This window comes from Schistocerca nitens, chromosome 5 (assembly GCF_023898315.1).
Source record: "Schistocerca nitens isolate TAMUIC-IGC-003100 chromosome 5, iqSchNite1.1, whole genome shotgun sequence".
NCBI lineage: Eukaryota > Metazoa > Arthropoda > Insecta > Orthoptera > Acrididae > Schistocerca > Schistocerca nitens.
This window is the reverse complement of record NC_064618.1, coordinates 255,848,186-255,866,492: the sequence shown is the minus strand read 5'-3', so window position 1 is coordinate 255,866,492 and position 18,307 is coordinate 255,848,186. Positions and strand designations below refer to the sequence as shown.

General features: G+C 44.9%; 1 protein-coding gene across 1 annotated transcript in view; it reads left to right on the top strand.

Moving 5' to 3' along the window:
• Window positions 1–18,307, top strand: part of LOC126259456 (alpha-tocopherol transfer protein-like) — a 62,829-nt gene that overhangs the window by 25,394 nt on the left and 19,128 nt on the right. Inside the window, exon 6 of the mRNA XM_049956282.1 lies at window positions 10,684–10,789. Coding sequence (XP_049812239.1) covers window positions 10,684–10,789 — 106 coding nt within the window. The remainder of the gene's footprint in view (window positions 1–10,683; window positions 10,790–18,307) is intronic.

Sequence of the window (18,307 nt, the reverse complement as noted above, 5' to 3'; positions counted from 1 at the left end):
CTATCAGAACGTATTCGCGGCACACTATTGCACGTCCTGTCCAGCGATCAGATATCCTTGGGGGAACCCAACAACATCAGAACTGCGTTATGTCGTTACAGAGATCTCATCTCCCTTGCACGGGTGAGACGTTTGCCGGCAGCCCTGGCGTCTATCGACTTTAGCCAGGCTTTTGACCGTGTGGACCACACTTTCCCCATGGCCGTGCTACAGCGCATGGAATACCCTGACCCCTTTATCACAGTGTTGACACGCCTTCTGCATGGTGCTGCTTCTCGAGTTCCTGTTTAATGGAAGACTGACGGCACCCATGCCGATCCGCCGATCAGTACGACAGGGATGTCCATTATCAACATTGTTATTTGCATTGGCCTTAGAACCTTTGCTGTGTAGTCTCAGAGACAGGCTCACTGGGATACAGTTCGGCGGCTCCGTGTATCGCTGCTCCGCATATGCGGATGATTTGATGATCGTCATACGTGGAGCTGACGATATGGCGGCGGCTTTGGACTGGATTGCAATTTATGGTACAGCTTCTGGTAGTCAAATCAACGTTGACAAGTCCGGCGCCATGAGCATCGGGACTGGGCTACCGCAGGAACACAATGCCCCCTAACGCTTCAGTGATAGTGTCCGCTGCTTGGGCTTAGATTTCATGAACGACATGCGACGCGCAACGACGCTCAATTATCGACGCCTTCTTAACAAAATTCGGGCCGGAATTGCAAATCAGCGCTTGCGATCCCTCAACATCGTTCAGCGGGCGTATTATACCAATGTATACCTTGCGTCCCGCATACCGCATGTCGCTCAAACGCTACCCATTCCGAACCCCTTGGCGCGTAGCATTATGGCAGCGCTGGGATACTTCGTCACCGTTGATATGTTACTGAAGATCAGATACGTATCTCTTACCCTCCCGAAGGAAAAAGGCGGTCTCGGCCTAGTTAACGTCCATGATAGGGCCATTGCCCTCTATGTTAGCTCACATTTATGTCTGCTGCGCCGTTGTCCTACAAGCCTCACGAGTTTGCTTCTCACGGCGCTACGACCTGCTTCACTAAGAGCGCCGGTACCACTACAGGACATCCCAGGGCCCCTCTTTTATATAGGACGTTTCTATTTAGAATAAAGTTATTCCAGTGTAGCGCTCACGACACCACGAATGGCCACAACTCGACGTCTATATCACGACATGCTGCAACGCCGCCCCCTAAATGTGGTCGAACTGAAATATCCTGACGTACGGTGGCGCGTGGTATGGAAGACTGTACACCATGCCACGCTTGATTCCGATGTTGTTTCCCAATGGTACGTAGTCGCTAATGGGAAGCTGGTGACACAAGAACGTCTCTACCATATCCACATGGCAGAATCTCCGAATTGTGTGGGTTGTAATACAGTAGATTCTGACGAGCACCGCCTCAGCTGTGGAGAGGCGGAACCGGTTTGGCACCTAGTGCGGCAGATGCTGGCTTATCTCTTGCGAGTTAGGCCGGAGCACATATCTGCACGCAAGTTATTGTTTCCAGATGAGACATTTTACCCCAAGACTCGAACCAACTCCGTCACTTGGATACGTGGACATGCGGTCCATTACCTCTATCGTGACGGACACAAGAATTTATTTGACTTCTGGCTCTATTTGCAAGAAAGACATCATGCTATTTCCGGACATACCAGATATCGACAATGCTTCGCAAACTACCTATGGAGTGCCTTTCACAGCCCGCCGTGTAGCTGGAATGTTCCAGGCAGTGGTAAATGAGGTCAGAACGAACTGCAAACATTTATATATTGAACTATCTTTATCAGTGGGTGCAGTCGCTGGGAAGCCTAACTACGAAGTGGTTGCTTTATTTTCATGTTATTTATGTTTACTATGTTCGATGGTGTCTTAGTCTGTTTCAGTTTTCCAGGCTTGATTAACTATGACTGTCCTCACATTGATATCTATAAAAAAAAATAAAAAAATAAAAAAAAATAAAAAAAGCTTCCTTCAGCACCCTACTAGAAATACCCTTCCCCCTTTCCTCTCATCGTATTTTGTGGGTTGACGCACACACGTTAGTCCCGTGTAGTGTAGTTTCTTCACATTTTAGATGGTGGGTGGTTACGTATAGTTAGGAAGGCAAAAAAGAAAAAAAAAGTGGCCAGCGCGACATACTGTCAATCCTAAGGGCCCGGGTTCGATTCCCGGCTGGGTCGGAGATTTTCTCCTCTCATGGATTGGGTGTTGTGTTGCCCTAGTCATCATCATTTCATCCCCATAGACGCGCAAGTCGCCGAAGTGGTGTCAAATCGAAAGACTTGCACCAGGCGATCGGTCTACCCGACGGGAGGCCCTAGTCACGACATTTTTATTAGACTAAATTGTGGTTTGATTCTGATCTCTATCTTTCCTTACCGTGTACCCATTTTTCATCTCCGCTAGACACAAGTTTCTTGTATTTTCTTCTGTCATCCATGATTTCTAGTACATCTTGAGTCAGCAATGAATTTGCTGCAGCTACCGTTATCTATCTTATCTGAATAACTTCCTTTTTAAATATGTTTCACTCGTCTTCTAATGAACTATTTTCGATGCTTTTGCTTATGCAATTCGTAACTGTCTCAGAGAATATCCACTTCATCCTTCTTCCATTAATGTCTTCAGTTGTAGGCATTCCACTTTGTCATAAATTCCTTTGTCTTTGTATTTTGAATTTCAACCTACTGGTAATCACTACAATGCCATGGGGTGATCCTTTACTTCTAAATGTATTTGTCTTGCGGTTGAGGGGTTTCTCCACCTTCCTCGTCGTCTGTTTACTTTCCATAGGGATGAGGACTCTCCTTCTGGCACCAGATCTGTAAAGTTTATTCTTTACGAGACTACTTAAGAGCTCAAGTATACATAAACAAACTACGTGCGTTTGAAGCTATTGCGTATAACGCACGAAGTTCCGTGGGTTACACGTGCATTGTTTCAAAAGAGTAGGGACTACTTCGCCTATCGTTTACATATAAAGGGCGGCAAAAACTTATTCGTTCGAGAGCTGTACAGTTCAGAATCGGTATGCAATAAGGTAAAATCTCCGTGAGTACTGATGCAAACGTTCCTCAGCTACCCAGGTTAAAGATAGCCGTCTGGTAAAACGCTTTGTCCTGCTGCGTGAAGAATTCCGTAACTTTCTGCTTCACATCCTCTTCCGATAGGAATCGTCGACTCTTCAATGTCTTTTTTAAGCGACCGGAGGTGTGATAATTGCATGAAGAGAGATCACGGCAATAGGGCGGATACTCTTGTGCCTCTCACAAGAGTTGGCGTAACTTCTGAGCTAGGACATTTGCGTTATGGGGTCGTGCGTTATAATGAAGCAGCACGGAAATTGGTGCACCATTCCACAGAGGTGGCTTTAAAAATACGTTTCGCTTCATACATATTCTTCATTTTCCAGTGGATATATACTCGTATTTGTTCTATGGCAGCCAAGAGAAAAGTATAAGCACGTTGGTTCTGCTTGTTACATTTGTTCATAACGTGGCCAGATTTCACGTTTCCGCATCTACCGCACTCACGTCGGAAAGGCACGAATGCCACACTAATCCCTTGTTTGTATGTCGGTGCTTATGTACCCGCATAGGAATCGCACTACGTTGTATATATGCTGCAGCCACTGCCTCAAGCTGATCGCCCTCTCAAAAGAATGCGTCGACGAACTCTTTTCTTTTCTTCGTTGAACAGTTCAGTATATACTTTCAAATAGCAGTGTAACTTTAATGCATAAAAATGTGATGAAACATATTTGCAGTCTCACACAGCGCCTCCTTGTCGGTCCGTGTATATATGTATACACCAGTCACAAGAGTGCGAAGTGAAAGAACAAAATCCAAATCTTTACTTTCTGTTTACTTTAAGATCATGACCAACGAAAGACAAGCCTGGAATAGAGAGGATGAGCAGTAAATCTGTCGAGACCTCACGTGATTAACCAAACAATAACCTCATTAATTTAGTGGAAGCTACACTTGGACGAATGGATACATAATTGACCCCGTCTCCTTACAAATACGAGTCGCTCGTCGGTTAGCTGCGCAACCACGCCCGAAAGTTCAGTAAATCATACGTATCTCATCCGGTTACCTTCCATTCGGAAAGTGGATCCACTCAGCGACTGAATGTCACTTATAAATTATAGATTGCAGCAATCAGTCGTCCTTTTTACATTTTTTTTATGCAAATCCAGATTTCGGTTAGTAGCTAGCCATTCTCAATGCGCTATTTTCAATGCATGTAAGTCCCTGTTGCTCGGGCGTGTCACAGTTGAATATTCAAAGAACTGTGGCACACCCGAACAACAGGAACTTACATGCATTGAAAATAGCGCCACTAGCCGGAATCTGGATTTGCATAATAACATCTAAAAAGAACGACTCATTGCTGCAATCTATAATTTATGAGTAATATGTATCTGTTAATCGGGATCATCAGCTCCTAGAACAATAGTTCACAGTAATTATCTCTTCTTCTTAGCGTTTATCCCACAATAGCAAGTTCCACTTGTTCACACATCTGCCTCCATTTGATTCTGTCAAGGGTATCTTCGTATGTCGCACTGATGAATTTCGAATCCTTGACACGGTCCATACATCGTGTCTTCGATCTGCCACGAGGTGGTGGCCTATTTACGTCCAGGTGCATAACTGTTCTTGCTACCGAGTCTGCTTTACTGCACTTGACGTGTCAGTAACATCTTAACCTGCTTTCCCGTGGTTTCTCTGAGATGGATGCAGCTCAAAGTCACCGTCGGACGTTGACGTTTATTGCATAGTCAAATCAGGTAAGCCCAAACCAGCATCGCATTTTCATCACGTGGAGAGTCTGCTCATGCTTCATTGTCGTTGACCAACATTTCGACCCATAAAGTGCGACTGGGAGAACTACAGTCCTACCCTTTGACGTAAGACGTGAAGGCATACGGTGATAACACAGGATTCTGGTCACCTGGCAGTGTTAACGTGGGCATGGACATCCGTTAGACTTTCACCATTACTGTGTATGACTGAGCCAAGATACTTGAATTGTTCCACTTTCTTCAGATTTTCTCCACCGATTTTTATGGTCCCGTCAGTTTGAATATCACACACCACACTTTCTGTCTACTTGGTATTCAGTCGGGGGCCAAATCTGCTAAGTCGTTGATTCTATGGCTGCGTCTGTTCCTGGAGATCTCCACTATGTTCGCTTGCCAGTAAAACACCGTCAGCATATAGGAATGATCAAGGATGTGGTGACTGTAGGTCGTATGTCACAGTGTTCATACAGAGGATAAAAAAACAGAGGTGACAATGCTGAACCTTGATGTACTCCACATTGATAGTAAAAGTGGATGGTGTTCCCATTGCGCATCATACGTTGCTGGATACATTTCGATATAGCAGTTACGCCAATCGACCTAGGCTTCAGGGACATTGTGAGATGGTAATGCGTGCCAAATAAACTGATGTCGACACGGTCGAAGGCCTTTCCAGATCTAGGAATGACATTAAAATACCCTTGTTCTTCTCAAGAAGTTTCTCAATACGTAATCGAGCGTCATTGAAACGTCCCCTTAGAACAATTGTACAAGACTGAGCTTAAACTGACACACTATATTTTTAGCGCAACGCAATCTGACTTTCAAAAATCCCTACAAAAGAATGGCCCTGACTAACATTAACCTATACCTTTCACAAATCACTTACCTCACCAAAAATCTTCGTTACTCGAACTACTGCAATACAGCAAGTGCCACTACTGCCAGCTAAATAAAAGATTCAAACTACGGAAGGCACTAACTACTGATAGGCATAATTAGCAAATGAAAGATTTTAATAGAGAACAAACAATGTATTTACCTTAATAGTCATCATAATGTATATTGCAGTTCATGACATCCAGTCTTACAAATTTCAGGTGAGCCGCCAGCAGTGGTGGATGTGGGGAGAGAAATGGCGGAGTTTTGAAATTTGTAAGACTGGATGTCATGAACTGCTATATATATTATAACCTTTGATCACTATTAAGGTAAATACATTGTTTGTTCTCTATCAAAATCTTTCATTTGCTAACTATGCCTATCAGTAGTTAGTGCCTTCCGTAGTTTGAATCTTTTATTTAGCTGGCAGTAGTGGCGCTCGCTGTTTTGCAGTAGTTCGAGTAACGAAGATTTTTGTGAGGTAAGTGATTTGTGAAACGTATAGGTTAATGTTAGTCAGGGCCATTCTTTTGTAGGGATTACTGAAAGTCAGATTGCGTTGCGCCAAAAATATTGTGTGTCAGTTTAAGCACAGTCCTGTATAATTTTTCTAAGGGGACGTTTCATCATGAATGGCACCTGTGATTCCACCTTCTTTGATAACCCCGTACTCATTTCTGGTGACAGAAACAATTACACGGAACTTGGAATGTATAACACTGTCACATGACTTTTCTCATGCAGATTGGCAGATGCCACTAGCTGTTCAGACTGCTGGGGCTATATCTACATTAATGATTCTGTTGAAGAGGGTAGTAAAAATTTTAGCACTTTCGTGGCCAATGATCATTCACACTTCAGCTGGGATATCGTCACGGCCGCTAGCCTTCCCATTCTCCATCTTCCTGACCGCTTCCTTGACCTCCTGGATGGTAATCGGTAGTACAGGTTCACCAATCGGATAAGCGCTCAGTATCGGGGGATGCTCAAATTCCTCATTGCTAATTTTGGAGAAGTAATCTCTTCATCTGTGGAGAATGTTGAGAGGGTCTCGAAGGAGTCGTTGGTCCTCGTCCTATATGGGCTAGACATGACCAATTTTACTTACTTCTTCAGGTGTGTCTAGTTCATCATATACACGGTCGTAGTACGAAGATGTCACTTTTGTCACTCTTAATTTCACACAGGATTCGCTGAACCCTTTACGTGAAGATTGACTGGCCCAGGAGTTCACCGGCGGCCAGTGCTACTGGAAATGTTGCGATTAAGCTATATCAGGTGCAGTCGACTGCTGAACGATAGTATATTGCAACATTTCGTCAGTCTTTCTGTTTCTTATTCACTCGTTTCTATAATTAAGCAACTATATCAGGGACAAAGTCTAACTTCGCTCTACTAGTACGCCCTTCAGATTCGTTAATTGTCCGGCAGGGTCGACTGCCCGCACTGCAAAACAGCCCCCGTATAGCCTGCAGCTGATCAAGTGCTGCCCTTCACCTTGCACCGTTGACCACGCGGGCTCGGATGCCACTGAACTTGCCTTTCCAAGGCTCTCACTCAATACGGCGCCGCAGGCTTTATGTGGAACACTAGATTCACGTAGCTTCAATGAGTAATGTGGTAATTAGTGAGATGGGAAGGTGGAGAATCCCTCGATATCTGTTAGAGACCGCTCCCCAGTCTACCGGCATGCGTTGAGTAGTGACTGTACGACTAATTCCACATTTACCTCTATTAACCTCCCATCTAGTTTGTTCTCCATCTCTTCGTCAGAAACGAAGTACAGAAACTATTAAAACATGAAAAGACTGAGGAAAAAATTACGCTACTGACAGTCACCAATATTAGTGTAAATGACGATATGAAGGAGCGCCCGACACACAGAATAAATTACAGTTCCAGGAATGGCGATTTCTCATGATTTGCGTGTTCCAAATGCCAGATTAGTGTCAGGAAACAGAGCCTTATAAACGGATTCTCTGACAATGTCAAATGGAGTACCTAGTTTGACACTGACGCTATGATCCTGAGCAATAATTGCTGGGCCGTTTTTCTAAACTAGAATTAGCTCTCTTGTACAAGTTTCCTGTCGCATGAGGAATGTAAGAGTTAGGATGTGCCCGATATTTGCGAGAATGATCGGTCTGTGTGTTGAAAAAGTCACAGTAACAACTGATAAAGGGTGTTACAAAAACGTACGGCCAAACTTTCAGGAAACATTCCTCACACACGAATAAAGAAAAGCTGTTACGTAGACATGTGTCCGGAAACGCTTAATTTCCATGTTAGAGCTCATTTTAGTTTCTTCCACCTACTCTCAATGGAGCACGTTATCATGATTTCATACGGGATACTCTACCTGTGCTGCTAGAACATGTGCCATTACAAGTACGACACAACATGTGGTTCATGCACGATGGAGCTCCTGCACATTTCAGTCGAAGTGTTCGTACGCTTCTCAGCAACAGATTCGGTGACCGATGGATTGGTAGAGGCGGACCAATTCCATGGCCTCCACGCTCTCCTGACCTCAACCCCCTTGACTTTCATTAAGGGGGCATTTGAAAGCTCTTGTCTACGCAACCCCGGTACCAAATGTAGAGACTCTTCGTGCTCGTATTGTGGACGGCTGTGATACAATACGCCATTCTCCAGGGCTGCATCAGCGCATCAGGGATTCCATGCGACGGAGGGTGGATGCATGTATCCTCGCTAACGGAGGACATTTTGAACATTTCCTGTAACCAAGTGTTTGAAGGCACTCTGGTACGTTCTGTTGCTGTGTGTTTCCATTCCATGCTGAACACTGCTAACGATGGGCCTCAGCAGTCGATGTGCCAATGTTAACACAACGACATCCTCAGCTACGATTTAAATGGGCACTTGACCATCGGCACAAGACGTTGGCGCACTGGCAGAGAGTTGCATGTTCTGATGAAACCCGATACCTTCTTCATCATGCCGATGGGAGAGCGCGAATCCGTCGTCCTCCCGGGGGACAGCTCCTTGATCTCCGTACTGCGGGAAGGAGAAAAGCTGGCGATGGCTCTATTATGATCTGGGGAACATTCACGTGGACCTCCATGGGTCCAGTGGAACTCGTGCAAGGCACCATGACGGCCAAGGACTATCGTACTCTGGTTGCAGACCACGTACACACGCTTACGACACCCATGTATCCCAACGGCAGTCGCGTTGTTCAACAAGATAACGTGCCACGTCACAAGGCCAGGAGTTGGATGGAGTGGTTCGACAAACACAGTCAAATGTTCCAGTTGATATTCTGGCCCCACAACTCTCCAGATCAGAACCCGATCGAACATACCTGGGATGTGATTGTACATGGGGTCAGAGCTCATCGCTGCCCTCCCGGGGATTTACGGGAATTAGGTCACTTGTGCAGCTAGACCTACCGAGGCCTCGTTGCTTCCATCCTAAGACAGGCAGTCGCTGTTATCAGTGGCAATGACAGAGATAGAGGCTGTTAGGTGGTCGTAATGTTCTGGCTGATCAGTGCTTAAGCTCTGATATGCCGGCCTGGAATTAGTGTGGCACTCGTGTCTTTCAGACGTCCGTGCAGTAAATGCGGAAACGTCAACTATAGCGACGTTATTACTAAAGGCGTCCAAAGACGACCAACGAGCTGTTATTCTTTCCTTGACTGCCGAAGGACAAACACCAGTAGACATCCATCGTAGAATAAGAATATGCCTGGGGTAGCATGTCTGTCGAAAACATTCGTTGCGGGATGGTGTGCAAGATCTGTGCTGCTTCATGATAACGCAGCTTACACACCTCAGACGTCATAAAGCAGAAATAACACCAACTCAAGTGGGAGACAGTCCAGTACTCACCCTATACTCCTGATCTCTACCTCAGGGATTAACAAGACTGCAGTCCCTTAAAAAAGGATAAATGTCCTCGATTCCTGTCGGATGAGGACGTTCAGCGGCCAAATGCGGACTTCCTTAGACAGCAGCTTGGTTGGTTGGATGATTTGGGGGAAGGGATCAAACAGAGAGGTAATTGGTACCATCGGACTAGAAACGATAGGGTAGGAAATCGGCCGAGCCTTTTCAAAGCAACTATCCCGGTATTTTGCCTGAAGCGATTTAGGGAAATCACGGAAAACCTACGTCAGGATGGCCAGACTCGGATTTGACCCGTCGTCCTCCCGAACGCCAGTCTATTCACACAGCAGGACACTGTATTTTACCGAACGGGTCTTTTCAACAAGTTGTGTCCGTAGGATAATTGCCTCAAAGCTCACGGTGATTTTGCCTGACTGGCATTCCAAAGAATATGGCTCCGAGCACTATGGGACTTAACATCTGAGGTCACCAGTCCCCTAGAACTTAGAACTACTTAAACCTAACTAACCTAAGAACATCACAAACATCCATGCCCGAGGCAGGATTCGAACCTGCAACCGTAGCGGTCGCGCGGTTCCGGACTACTGACATTCCAAATTTGAACTGCAAAGCCTTCGAGCGGAAACATTTTGATCGCGTCTCGTATTTTATTTTTCCAAATGCAACTGGTTTTAGTCAACACTTCTACTTACTTTGATCTCACTTACCGGTTATTGGTGTGCAGCAGAGTAATAACATAACAGGTAGGCTATTACGTCCAGTAGTATCAAGAATTTCTTGATTGGAGTACTTTTAAATTTCAGTGAAATATTTATCCCTGGGTACGTAACCATGTTGTACCTTGGAACACGTTTTCCAATTTGAGAAACTCTTACTTTTAAAAACAATTTATGTAATTTCAGAAAAAGATTACAGCACACTTAAAGTGAATGTCGTCATTTTAAAATGATAGAAAGAATAGGCATCAAACTTCTATTACAGAAATAAGTAGTGGCAAATGTCTGAAAAAGTATTCCAAAGTAGAGCACTCTTTTCTATACAAAATACACATGTACTACGTATGTTATAAAGTGTCAAACCTCGGTTTTCAGATAATGGTCCACGAACGTGGGTCACAGACATTATTCGAGCATTTACCTAAATACGTGGTTCCCGACGAAATGGGTGGTACTGCTGGTCCAGTGGCAGATATAATGGGTAAGTAGTGGTTCACTAAGTCGTTTTCATTAGGCGCAATTACTCTGAGTTTAAATAATAGGCTGTAAATGTAAACTTATCAACAACTGCAAAATTACTCACAGGCACTAGTGTTTTCTTTCCAAACTACTAAAATTCTGCAGTGAATACCAAATTCCACAAATAACGCTGTAGCTACTTAACCGAATATTATTTCTGATTTCATGCAGTTCTCAAAAGGAGTTCATATATATCGTGTGTCCCAGAAGTATTAAATTGCTTACGTTCATAAGGCCTAAAATACGACATATACATCAATACTTTTTATCTTGAATTGCAAGTGATATATCAAGTTTTTGTGTAGAAACACATAGTTACTGTTACTATGTTACAGCGCCCAGCGACGTAACAACGGCGGACCCGGGCACCATTGGGAAACGACACTCACTTAAACCAGGAGAAAGCCCAAGGTGTAGCGAGTTACAGTCACCAATCCAGAGAAAATTCCACACTGCACATCATAGAGAGTCATCTCCTGTTAAAAGCATCAAGATGTGGTATATGAATTTTAATGGAACAGGCAGGCCTCGACCTGGTGCGCACAGAATTCACACGGTGAGAGACGCCTTCATGAGAAGTGCCAACAAGTCAGTCCGCAGAGCCTCACGTGACCTGCAGATTCCGAAGACATCACTGCACCGCACCCTACATGAACAACATCTTTTCAGTGCAGACAAAGTCCAGGTCATGCAGTCCCTCTGACCAACGGATTACAGTATTCGTTATGACTTTGTTGTTACCATGCCGGCTGAGGTTGGGGACCGTGACGACTTTATGAAACGTGTCCTTTTCTCCGATGAGGACAGTTTTTGGTGACTGTGTCCCTTAATACCAGAGGATAAATTGTGCTTTCTCCTGGTTTGAGTATATGTTGATAGCAAATTGTGTCCGATTCCGCTGTTGTTACGTCACTGGGCCCTGTAAGAAACAAAGTAGCGGTAAGTACATGTGCACGGAAACCTAATATTGTAACATGCCATTGAAGACAAAATCAGATTGCCTATGTGTCATATTACATGTACACTCCTGGAAATTGAAATAAGAACACCGTGAATTCATTGTCCCAGGAAGGGGAAACTTTATTGACACATTCCTGGGGTCAGATACATCACATGATCACACTGACAGAACCACAGGCACATAGACACAGGCAACAGAGCATGCACAATGTCGGCACTAGTACAGTGTATATCCACCTTTCGCAGCAATGCAGGCTGCTATTCTCCCATGGAGACGATCGTAGAGATGCTGGATGTAGTCCTGTGGAACGGCTTGCCATGCCATTTCCACCTGGCGCCTCAGTTGGACCAGCGTTCGTGCTGGACGTGCAGACCGCGTGAGACGACGCTTCATCCAGTCCCAAACATGCTCAATGGGGGACAGATCCGGAGATCTTGCTGGCCAGGGTAGTTGACTTACACCTTCTAGAGCACGTTGGGTGGCACGGGATACATGCGGACGTGCTTTGTCCTGTTGGAACAGCAAGTTCCCTTGCCGGTCTAGGAATGGTAGAACGATGGGTTCGATGACGGTTTGGATGTACCGTGTACTATTCAGTGTCCCCTCGAAGATCACCAGTGGTGTACGGCCAGTGTAGGAGATCGCTCCCCACACCATGATGCCGGGTGTTGGCCCTGTGTGCCTCGGTCGTATGCAGTCCTGATTGTGGCGCTCACCTGCACGGCGCCAAACACGCATACGACCATCATTGGCACCAAGGCAGAAGCGACTCTCATCGCTGAAGACGACACGTCTCCATTCGTCCCTCCATTCACGCCTGTCGCGACACCACTGGAGGCGGGCTGCACGATGTTGGGGCGTGAGCGGAAGACGGCCTAACGGTGTGCGGGACCGTAGCCCAGCTTCATGGAGACGGTTGAGAATGGTCCTCGCCGATACCCCAGGAGCAACAGTGTCCCTAATTTGCTGGGAAGTGGCGGTGCGGTCCCCTACGGCACTGCGTAGGATCCTACGGTCTTGGCGTGCATCCGTGCGTCGCTGCGGTCCGGTCCCAGGTCGACGGGCACGTGCACCCTCCGCCGACCACTGGCGACAACATCGATGTACTGTGGAGACCTCACGCCCCACGTGTTGAGCAATTCGGCGGTACGTCCACCCGGCCTCCCGCATACCCACTATACGCCCTCGCTCAAAGTCCGTCAACTGCACATACGGTTCACGTCCACGCTGTCGCGGCATGCTACCAGTGTTAAAGACTGCGATGGAGCTCCGTATGCCACGGCAAACTGGCTGACACTGACGGCGGCGGTGCACAAATGCTGCGCAGCTAGCGCCATTCGACGGCCAACACCGCGGTTCCTGGTGTGTATGCTGTGCCGTGCGTGTGATCATTGCTTGTACAGCCCTCTCGCAGTGTCCGGAGCAAGTATGGTGGGTCTGACACACCGGTGTCAATGTGTTCTTTTTTCCATTTCCAGGAGTGTATTATGAATATTTGTAATCGGGGAAAGACTTCCGGGATACTCAACTACTTTCTGCATTGTTACTGGAAGTTTAAAACTAATACGATTCGTAACTGCATTACAAGCAACAGGGAATTGATATATGGGCCGAATCCGACAATGAGCGAAGTATAACCACTGATAAAGCATTTAAGGAAACTAGCGTTCTTTTTTTACGCTGTTTGCGCGGCTCTTGAGTATATGTTCCAACAATGCAGTACATAATTTACGAATGGCACTTACAGATGTACAATGTGTCCACATAAAATCTTTCTGATATCGAAACGTAATAAAACACTGTGAGTCATAGATACCGTTTGGATCCTCTTCGGAGGTGTAGTCATTACTGGTCAAAATTTAGCATTTGAAACAAAGCAAAGTAAATCATTTCGGAAAAAATCTCAGAAGCTTTTCTACAAAAAATTAGAACACTTCTACATTGGGCCGGCCGTCTGGCCGAGCGGTTCTGGGCGCTACAGTCTGGAACCGCGCGACCGCTACTGTCGCCGGTTCGAATCATGCCTCGGGCATGGATGTGTGTGATGTCCTTAGGTTATTTAGGTTTAAGTAGTTCTAAGTTCTAGGGGACTGATGACCTCAGAAGTTAAGTCCCATAGTGCTCGGAGCCATTCTGAACTTCCACATTGGTATCTTCTGTAACCCATAAAATGCCTAGACGAGACTCTGTCTCATCCAATTTACACACTAGCAGTCCGAGGTGGCGGTTCTATTACGTCCACCAATTCATTTGTGGAGATCGCCAACGTCTCGTACAGGTGAAGCATACACAGTGCCTTTCACAGAACCCCACACGGAGAAAACCAGACGGTTCTATGTTCGAATATCGCCGTTGACACTTGGATACTTCCACTCGTTCTATCCACGGCAGTGGAAATATCGGTCCAGGAAGCTACGAACGTGTTAACTCCATTGAGTTGGTTCACCATCGTGCTGGATGATCACATTTGGCTGTAGGGGAAGAAGCTGAGGGACGCAAATTCCTCGAGCATGCCCAGAGAAAAGATTCCTGTTAGAGTTTCCTCGTTAAAGAAAATTCATTTTATGCGGTCTTTCAGTAGTAGTCACCACACTTTCACTTTTTCGCTGTCACTGACACATTTTCGGAAACTGTGGGTGTTGCCGAACCTAATTGCGAAAGTTGTGACGATTAACCTCCCCGCAATTGTGGATGGTTTCTTCGTTAGAGATAATGACAGTGCCTAGGTAGTAGCGGCTTTGCCCTGTCGGGTCCAACATCTCAATACCAAGCACGTGGCGGAGCTTTCGGTTGTTGCGGTTCAGTTCTTGCACAGTCTGAGGTTCGTAAGCGCGTTGCCGAAGTCGTTCAAACAGCATCTTATGAACTCTTGAGCAGCGGATATTTAGCTCTCGTTATACTTGGTGAAAGGACTTGGATGGGCTTCTTTGGAAGGTCTCTGTTCTCCTCCACCATTTCATCAGATCTGCGTTTTATTCAAGAAACTAACTGTCCGTTTACATTACCAGTGGCTTCTCATATCAAGCCATAATCCTCTTAACGTCTGATGGCCACTTTTCTTAAATCAAGTCGGAAATTTCTTGTGCCAGCAATGTGTGATATCGTTTTGCCGTAACACACCACGTATCGGTCTTCAGGTGTGATCATTTCTCGCAATTAATTAGGAGCTGAAGCAAAACAAAGGAAACGTCTAGAAAAAATGTACAAAATTCTTGCAAACCGGAAATGCCTACTTTTCATCAATTCTTTAAAAGTACATTGGAAATCAGTGAGGTCTCAGTGGACGCCCTGTCTATTGTCAAAGGAGTAAGGAATTATTCTTCTCCCCTGTTGACTCAGGTGGATCGATAGAGTTCTAATTTCGAATTCTTTCAGAATAAAGCACAAGAAGACAGTAATAACCGGCACAATGGGCAATAGTACCCTCTACCATGCACTTCACATTGGTTTGCAGGGTATCACATTAATGTGGATCGGCAAAGCCACGTGACAGTATGAAAACGGAAAGGAAATTTTTCTACTGCAATAAAAAAATGAGTGCTACAAAAACAAAATAAATGTTATAATGTCCGAAATAGTAATGGAAAAACAATAGTCCCACATCGAGAATATAGCTCTTCGGTTCAGCTGATGCACACATTTCACCAAGGAAATATTGAATGAAAGCCGTTAAATGTTTGTACTGAATGCTACGCAATGTTTCCTATGCTTCAAACGGGAAAGAGTGAGAAAGATATTATAAGCAACTTTAACGCACAGATGGAAAATGTATAACTTGATGTGTCACCTAAGCATGCATGTGGAATTTAACGACCTGCAAAGGAATAATGAAGTCCAGAAGCAATTCGTGAAATATGCAGTACGAGAAATTACTTTGAATTAACATTAGACTTGATACACGACTGAATATCATGGTGAACGTGTGTAGTGGGCAGCAGTCATACCCAACTGTAGCGAAAAGCTTGCTGAAGCATCGAAACGCAACTATCTTCGTGTAGAATATCTAAATTGCACGAATGCAAGCCCCAGAACCACCTGCGTAACTTCCTCCCTTCACAGGACGTTGGTCCAACCTGGTATGGCAACCTACAATCTCGCTGGCTCGTGTCGGTCAAAGGTCCTGAACTAGCAGAGATATGACATACAAAGTGATGCAGAGACCTTTAACCGTGCTGTGACGCTTATCAAAGCATGTTATACTTTGAAAACAAGGGATTTGCAGCGAATTTCCTTGCATAGAGGATATGAGATATATTCCCTTTGCATCCTTCTCCAGAAAGCGGCAAACAATGTTCCTTCTTCATTTTCTAGTATGATATATTCCTGCCATTATTTCATGATCTCTGCTCTAAATTATCAAACTTTAGCTTTCTTTGACACTATAAAATTAGCTACATGAATACACACGAATGAAATACCCACATAAAATCGTGAAAATTGTATGACGTAAACAAATACGTACAGGAGTATGTATCATAATAATTTTTATATCTGAAAAGTTTTGACGCAGCAAAATAAAATGAAATCTTATTCTTAAAACTATTTTCAAGCCAAAAATAATATTTTAGAATAAAAACAGGTATAACTACATCTGTCATGTTTAAATGAATTACAATAATAATAGTACGTTGCCTGATGTTTTTACTGTAAATAACACGACATTTATGTTTGTTTGGAAATTTTTTCCCACAGAAGGAGAGGTACACGCTCATTAGTAGAACTCTTGGGTGTGAGTTATAGGAGTTTCTCAAAATCTTCTACTGGACGAAAAACAGTGACATTTGGGTGAGCTGCTCATAGATTGATCCATAAAACTCGGCAAGTTGGGGCAGATGTTAGCTGACAGGGATGAGATAATCCCCAACACATTAAGGATAGCAGACAACCTCCTGAATATATCACAGAGGCACTGGAGTTCTCTGATTTCCATCATTCGCTGAACTCCATTTGACACATCATACTGTGATCACTGATGACCCACCTCCCTATGCCGCACCTCCACCGTGAGTGATATTGGCATCGGGCGAGCCAGTACGTCATCTTGTGTAGACTACCAGATTCCTCTATCAGTCACAGAAGCGTTGCCGTGCCACGAGAACATGTCAGGTGTCACGTGTTGACTGTTGCCGATTTATGCCCCAAATTTGTACGTCAGCCTCCCGAAAGCCAGTAGATTAAAATATATTTTGACCCTTCTGTAGTATGTTGCTAACGTATACCTTTTTCTCAGCGTTCGCTAATGCCCAACTAATTACAAACCTTTCATACCTCACAGATGAAAACTGTGAGCCAGACCAAGACTCGAACTTGGGGCCTTTGTCTTTCACATGCAAGTGCTCTACCGACTGAGCTATCAAAGCATGACTCATGAAATCCCCAAAAATTCTACTTCTGCCAGTACCTCATGTCCGGCCTTCGAAACTTCACGGAAGCTTTCCAGCGAAAGTTGCAAGCCTAGCACTACTGGAAGAAAGGGTATTGCGGTGGTTTAGCTGGAGCCTGGGGGACATTTCCAGAATAAAATTTTCACTCTGTAGCAGAGCGTGCGATGGTATGAAAGTTTCTGGAAGATTAAAACTGTGTGCTGGACCCAGCAATGTAGGAGATGTACTGGCGGAAGTAAAGCTACGGGGTGAGTCGTGAGTGGCGTTTGGGTAGCCCATTACATTCCTGCTTAGCGCATCAGGTGAGTATGTTCTGCCTGTTTCCACTACTACCGCAGGTCTGCGAGTGCTTCCGAGTGTTTGTCTTCAATTACGTTAGAGTCCTTATGTTTGTCATATAGTTATTTCTCTCTCAGCGTCTCGTGTTTATGACTCACTTTTGCCGCGGCGTTGTCTTGCGCCGTGACATTCTCCATGTGTCCCAGCAACATTTCACGTACAGGTAACGTCAGTTATATTTTTGACAAGTCCACGTGGCATGTACAGCCAAGTTCGTTAGATATTCGTGATTGGCTAGCAGATACTATCAACGTAACTTCAGAACAGTTTCACACGGCTTACTTCGATTCTGAATCGTATATGTCTCATGTCAAGTTTCCACGCCTTCTTCTGTCTGCGGCTTGGATAAGAAGTCTCTTTCAGTCATCGCAATGCTTCAAATAGTGTGGTTATTCTGGTGAACACGGAGGTGCAATATACGAATGTTAATTTTTACGACAGTTTTCTCAACACGAAACTCTGGTCTGCCCTACACTGTTTACAAATTTGTAGTGGTGTTCTGTCCGTGGACATGGTGGTCAAACGGAGACAAGACGGAAACCAGAACGGAGTATCCCAGTGTGTGGAAATCGGGTATATACAATATACATAGGGCAAGAAGGGACCTGTTCTATATGTAATGCGAGTGTGCATATCCACACAAACTACCCACGTCGCGTGACGGTCATAAAATAAACTTATGAACATCGTGAAAGTCTCACTTCAGCGGACTAGTTCCGCAAGTGGAAGTCATTGCACTTAACCTAGGTTCTGAGGGCAACCGATCCATTGCTTAATCTAGCTAGCGCATTTCTAC